At 36.0% G+C, this 7,555-nt stretch overlaps 1 protein-coding gene across 1 annotated transcript; it reads right to left on the reverse strand.

The window, feature by feature from the left end:
• Window positions 1-3,523: 3,523 nt before the first annotated feature.
• On the reverse strand, window positions 3,524-5,749 carry LOC127854284 (POU domain, class 3, transcription factor 4-like). Its single transcript, XM_052389351.1, has one exon. The coding sequence runs from the start codon at window positions 5,581-5,583 to the stop codon at window positions 4,183-4,185; it is 1,401 nt and encodes a 466-aa protein (XP_052245311.1). The 5' UTR covers window positions 5,584-5,749; the 3' UTR covers window positions 3,524-4,182.
• Between the last annotated feature and the right edge of the window lie 1,806 nt (window positions 5,750-7,555).

The raw sequence follows: 7,555 nt of genomic DNA on the forward strand, positions 1-7,555 counted from the left end.
CCGTTAATATTGTAAAACGCATGCCTGTATGTGCCTCATTTTCTTAACGAATCTGTTGGATATTTATTTTATCAAATGTTTATTGTGCGCAATATATTGTTTTTCAAATAGTTGAACTTTTTACGTGAAAATTGCGACAATACTGGGTTTTTAATTACAATGTTGAAAAGAACAATGTATCGAGTATCCATGTTGTTCTATTACATCACATGGTGGTCATAAATTAACACGGTAAGTTATTTAACACTATTTCCAGCTGTTTGAAAAATAAAAACGTTGTGCAAAATGAAATTTGAGAAAACTATGAGAATTTGAACATAGTAACGTTTAACCTGTATAGTGGGATGGTGTAAACAAAATCAACAGGTGTGGTATGTAGTACATCTTAAAAAATAATCAAAACAATTTATTTGTTAAGTTAATAAAATAGCAATATCAAATAATTTCGCATTACACAACTTTCTATTTGTACATTTATCAAATAAATAAAATATCAAAAAGTAATACCTAATTTACAGTAAATAGATAAAACCTGTTCGCAATCGATTGAATAAAACGTGTCTAATGATTGTGTAATCTTAAGCCTGACCTTTCGATATTTTCTTAAACATAATGCTATAACGCAGATAATTCACCAAATTTGCAGGCATGAAAAAAAAAGCTTAACTGAACTAAGTATTGCATTCTTTAGTATAGACAGTAGGGTGGCCACTGTTCTCATTAAACTTGACGTCTCGTTTCGAACCGTAGAAAACGTAACGTGGAAAGGTTCGCATGATATATTGGACTACTTAAAACAATTCATCTTAACGACTTTGCGTGTACAACAACATAGTTGCTGTAACTTACACAAGGCCGCTTGTGACAAATTGAGGGTGATTTCAACGAAACCTTTTTCAATTACTTCTCTTTAATGACGACTTATGAAATATGTTCGGAGAAAACAAACTGCAAAATTGCTAAAAGGCAAGGAATTGCGCATTATTTTCTTATTTACATTCTTTAAGTTTGTACAAGATCCGAATATTATTATTATGATTATTTGTATTGTTTTCAATACTGTGGTTTTTAAGAAAAAATATATGATTTTTCTTGTGTCGTTTACGTGCGTTGTTGAACTCGTTGCCTAATTGTGCTAAACAAATAACTTAACAATAATAAAACATGCATGTGCTGGTATTAAACAAAAGCAGTAAAATATATTAAAGTAGAAAACAAAATGCCATCAATTTAACAGGGAAAATTATTAAATTATCTTGAATATTTGATGAAGAAAAAATATGTATTCATAATCCAAAAACCTGTCGCCGAATGAAAAACGTGTTTAAAATGAATAAATCAAGGGGTACCGTTTTTAGCGTGCAACATATTGTAAAATGTTACTGACCCGCGAATGAAAATAAAATGCACTGAACAATATTTTGATATAGGTGATACAATTAAATACCTACTATATTTGATTTTACTTTTTGATCTTATATGAAGTAAGTTGTATGTAGCTATGCTAGATGTGCTTATAAAATACTCCCAAATTAATTTTGGCGGATTTAATTGAAATACCATGAAAACTAGAGACCGCTTCAGTAACTTTTTTTTCAAAATCACGACACTTCAAAAACATAATTTACACTTGAATACTTTTATTTGATACAATATCTGTAGTGATCTTAATGAAATAAAATTAGTTCTTTTATATTTTTAGCATGTTTACTAAAATACAGCTGCTTCAAATGCAATGCCATTAAATGTAACACATTTATAACAATCTAGATTAAAACGGATGCCATTTGCTATAACGAACTTTTAAACGGTAATTTATGAGCATTTAAACAGATCAACGTGTATAATAATATTACAAACCTAGAGTTATTAATTGTAGAGATAACAACAGCTTGAATTGTTTTACGATATATTGAAACAGTCGGTGCGTTAACGGGTTTTTGTTCCAGTTAATTTTATTAATAAGCTTACCACCAACACTTTATTCAATGAAAGTATTTACACGTACATTTGTAATCATTAATCAATCATTGATGTTTTAAACTGTTTTCCAAGAAGAATGGCGTGAACTGAGGTGTCTGATTTAAAGATAGGTAAATGTGCAAGCGAACGTTGAACACAAAACTGCTTCGCTTCGATGAATATAACTGAAAAATCTACTCTCATCTTGCAAATGCAACTTAAACAAGATTTATCTTAAAATACATCAATAAATTGTGTTTAAAAATACACATCAACTCGGAAAAAGATATAGACCTTTTCGTCAAAATGTCGAAAGATGTAACAAATTACGTGTGAATACAATTTTAATTTAAATCCAATGAATGGTGTTTTCTTTACAAAGAGGACAATGTTTTTAACGTTGAGAATTATCTCGTGCGGTCAATATTTTTAATGTATCTAAATAAAAGATTGAATAATAATGGTTAAATCATAACATAAAAAAAATGAAACTAACTATCAAAACTGTCCTTTTGACAAAAGTATTTTTCAGTTTTAAAGTACATTCAGGGTGTTTTATTACGATTTATAGTCAGTAACTTACACGAAAGCCCAGCTAAATCGACGAGAAGCAAGCACTTGAATTTCAAAAGCTCATCTGTTGTAGCCCAAGAAATGAATTTGAAGCCTAGACGGTCGTCAGTTATTATCCTACAGCTGACACTGACAATTTAAAACCCAGCCATACCCCGTGTTATATACATTGAAGTCTCATTTTGGTGTGAGTATGTTTTTACGGGTATAAATATATGTTAAATTCTTTTGGCGATTTTTATGTTTGTATGACAATTTAATTACGCCTTTATCTGAATGCTACAACGGCTGTTTTGTATAAAAATTGTATACAAATATAATAAATAGATTTGATACTTTTATAATTGAATCCATGTAATAACAAATCATTGATGGGTTACATGTTCAGTGCCTAAAAATACGCTTAGTTAGTAAATGGTCCACAAAACTTTATAGCCAAGTATATATTAAAGTGTCTTCACGCCAAATTTTATGGTGTTAAACACTTGCGCACAAGTTTAGAGTTTAAACTCGGAGACCATCTTGCTGACTGTGGTGAGAAATTTATAACCCTGACAAACAAATTAATCTCTCTCCGAACGACCAAAAATAATAAACGAGATCCCATAACTGTCCCTTTAAATTAGTTTAATATCCCTGGAAATTTTCGAGACCCCTAATGACCCAACCACTGGACAGTTTTCTAGCGACCGTGCAATAATAATGTACGAATTGAATTATCTTCATCGGCGAAATCCTATCGACATCTGCCCCATTTCGATCGCGCCTAATTAAGCTTTTATTCGGTGTATAAGGACGGCTGAAGCACTTTTTCTGACGGGTTTTGTGTCCACAAATTCACAGAAAATTAAATTAAATGAACGGATAATTACATTGGCAAACAGTGAGCGTGAAAACGTTATTTTTTCTGGTTACTATCCGTATTAAAAGCTATTTTTCTGAATGAAATATGTTTCATAATAATCACAACTATTTTCAGATCATTTGAGTTCTAAGAACAAAATACTGGACATCAATAATAATGTGTAGCGTGCCTACCTTATTATGAATGATAAATAGACATTTACACATCTACATATTAAAGAAATAAATATCTGTAAAATAAATTTAATATATCAACAAACATTATTTATCACTCAACTTTCTCGCGACGGTATGAGTTTTACGATAATGAAAGCAAGTAAACTTGGTCCCGAAAAATAAGGCTCTCTTAAGTGTCCCCAGTGTAAACTCTTCATTAAAAATGGGACAGTAAGTTGCCTTGGTTGATATAATTATGTACACGTTTCTCTCAAGATAGTGGATATAACAAAATCCTACATTGTCATATAAATAAATATACATTTTGCTGTCTTACGAACATGCCGCATCTCTGCTTTTAGCCGACCAAGGCTGCGATATTCTGTACTTCCACCTCGCGGTACTCAAGTATTTACCGATGTGTCACTCACTCGCTGTTTAAGCATCCATTTCCAGGACATTTTTTGCGTCAGACCGATGTTGACTTCCATCTATGACGTCATTATATTTTGAAGAACTCAACTGGCGAATACCGTCACCGTTTCCTGTTGATTTTTACGAATTACGTCATCCCGACGCTGTCTTGGTCATATACCAGTCATAAGCGTCCGGAGTGACGTCGTGACGTCAATGTCCCGGCTGAGGCTGGTAGTGGTGGTGAGAGAGGGACGAGTGGAGGTGCGACATTGACACGATGTGGCCGCCACCGGAGCTCGGCGGCAGGGCGCTATGTGAGGAGAGGGCAGCAAGACTCGACATGCCCATACTTCCGATCCCTAAGACGCCGTCACCGGATCCGCCGTTGTGAATGGGGCTACATGAGTCACTATTTAAACTGTTTCGATTCATTTCGTGTCTCGGAGGCGGCGACTGGTCGTTCTGCTCGCTGTCGGACAGGCCTAACATCTCACCGTTCGGACCCTGCTGGTTAGCCGGCGTCATCCTCTTCTCCTTTTGGCGCCGATTGCAGAACCAGACGCGAACTACTTCCTTCTCAAGCTGTAGAGAGTCCGCCAGTTGCGATATTTCCTGAGCCTGAGGCTTGGGCTGCTTCATGAAGTGACTCTCCAGTGCCCCCTTAACAGTCACTTCAATACTCGTTCGCTTTTTACGCTTTCGACCCTGCGCGGCAATTTTGTCTATGCTCGTAGTTGAACCGGTCGAATTGTCCGCCTCCTCGAGCCATTTTTGAAGAAGAGGCTTTAATTTACACATGTTCTTAAAACTTAATTGTAAAGCCTCGAACCTACAGATAGTTGTTTGACTAAAAACATTCCCATATAAAGTCCCCAAAGCTAATCCCACATCTGCCTGGGTAAATCCTAGTTTTATTCTACGCTGCTTAAACTGTTTTGCAAACACTTCAAGATCGTCAGAGGAGGGGGCGTCCTCGTCAGAAGGGGTGTGAGGCCCGCCGTCAAGGTCCGAGGGGTCGTGGTCGCGCAGGGAGGGGTGAATCTGGTGAGCAGGGGAGAGCATACCGTTCATTCCCGGGATACCGTAGCCGGGGTGCTGCAACTGGTGCCCGTTTCCGTTGAGATTCAGGTGCGACGGAGTAACGGGCGAGTGCCAGCCTTGCGGAGAATGCATGTGCTGCGGAGGGCGATGGTGCAGCGTACTGCCTGGGTTGGTCAGGTCGTTTGGGCCCTGCAGCCCCGGTTTGACGTCACGCATCTCCGCGTGAAGGTTCTGTAGGTGCGAGGTCATGCCGCCGTTGCCCCAGTGCCCCATATCGCTTGGGATCGAACTCCACGGATTGTGAGCGTAGTGGTTCAGGTGGCCATGACCGTTTTGGTGCTGCGTCGGCATATACTTCATTTCCCCATACTTCATCTCACCGTACTTCATCTCGCCGAAGTCTCGGTGTATGTACGACATCGCCTGGGAGCTAGGGTAGTTGAACTCCACCGGCGAGCCACTGTGACCGCTCGGGGAGCTCGAACTCAGGTACAGACCGGAACTAGACGCAGCCATCGCCATGTTGTTTTCCGGTATGTCGCGTATCACATCCGAATTTTGAAGAATCATCTAAAGCAACGATTAACACAAGATCACGTAAAACAATATATTTAAGTCCTCTTCAAATCACCGTTCTTGATTTACATCGTTTCCCCAACAATCTTCGCAATATAATCACTCACTTATGTATACAACTGAATTATATATATAAACCCTACAATCTGGTTCGCTAAGTGGTCACATCACCATTGCTAGACAAGTCATGTACAGAGTAAAATATCCCAACTTCAATGTTAAGACATCTAATGTCGTTATACGAGATGTCAACACGCCATTATTCCAATTGGTCGCTTTCAGTTTGATTGACATGCGCAGAAAGTGAATCGCGGTGAAAGAGCCGCCCACTGGCGGAGTCGTCGTAAAATGACAACGTCTGTTTCATTGAGACCTAAATAGGGCTATTTTCAATCGGATTTTGAACGGAGCAGACGTGAATGCAAACATTTATTCTGTTGATTGTAGCCAACAATACCTTAACGCTCAGATATCATTACTTTATGTGTTACTTGCATCTTTAGAGTGTTTGTATATCGTATCATGAAGCATCATTTCACAAATAGATTATGCATTTATTTATTTTTGCGCTGGTTTATTTGTTATTCTGCATTATTGAATATATGCCCATGTACTAGAACTATCAATCACTTCTGTTAATTAATTTTAAATAATTGTTCTAAATACTGGGGTATAACCGTGACAAAATACTTGTTTTAATCTCATATATGCATCTATTAAATGCCTCATTTATTTCATTCATTTTTTTCTTAAATATATATCACACTCCTTAAAATATTAACTTCATACAGTAAGTTTAATAACAAGACGAATTTTTAATTGAACAAGTCGAGCATTGGGTGGCCCGAATGTCCGGCTAGGACCTTAACCCATTATGCCAAGTGGACTCTCCCATCCTTCTAAATTGGATCAATTTATTTCCAAAAATTAGGGATATATAGTATATTTATTTCTGTATTTAGAATATTTCTTACAGAAATTCCTTTAAGCAAACAGCGCAGACCCTGATGAGACGCCGCCAAGGTCTTTTTTCTAGACGCTAGGCAAATAAGTTAAAAAGTAAAATAATATACACGACTTGTTGTTGCTGATTTTATATAATTTGTTTCAAAAATAATTAATTTTATGTGTGCATCAAATTATGTATAGTGCACATTGAAATTAATAATTTAGTACATCTCGAATCAAGAAGTAGATCTGACGGCCTTCTATGAATCAGTCAACGTCTTAAGTATTAGTTTTATTAATAATAGACACATTTACTGATTACTAGTTATTGACATTTTGCAATATATTTTTAATTGAATAGATCTATTGCATTACATGGCGTTTGCCTTAAAAACACTAATGTGGTACAATATCGGTACCTGTCTTAGCACGCTGAAATAACGCATAATTATTTGTGAGCCAGTATTATTAAGATTATTGTTTTTCTGTTGTTGCTCTTGTTTCGTTGTGCTCGAATCCCTTTAGAGTTATGTGCATACTGTGCCTTGAAAAAAAAGTCCTTATTTGTAAAAAGAGGTACACGTTATTTGTCATGTACTTTTTCTTTCTATCAAATCTTTTCTTATCAAGCTGTATTCACCAGTGTGGCCGCATTAATTAATTAATGCAAGCACGTGTTTTATTACGCACGTATAATTCTTTAAGACTTCAGATAAATATGACCAATTGAAATATACTTCTAAAAAAAGAAACAATATGTTTACTCTATTATATGAACATCTTGGTCAGATCATTCCATTCGCGAATACGTGGGAGAAAATATATGTTTCAACTTATTTAAAAATATTACTAAATATTATTTCTGTTTTCTCTTGACCAATTAAAACAATGGATGACACAAATACGTAAAGAGACGCAATGTATCACAATGACTATGTCTAAGAACGCACGGTAAGACGTAATTTGAATATCTAAATTATCTTTATTTAAATCACACAGTTGACGTAACCAATTAAAA

The sequence above is a fragment of the Dreissena polymorpha genome, chromosome 12 (assembly GCF_020536995.1).
Source record: "Dreissena polymorpha isolate Duluth1 chromosome 12, UMN_Dpol_1.0, whole genome shotgun sequence".
Taxonomy (NCBI): Eukaryota; Metazoa; Mollusca; class Bivalvia; order Myida; family Dreissenidae; genus Dreissena; species Dreissena polymorpha.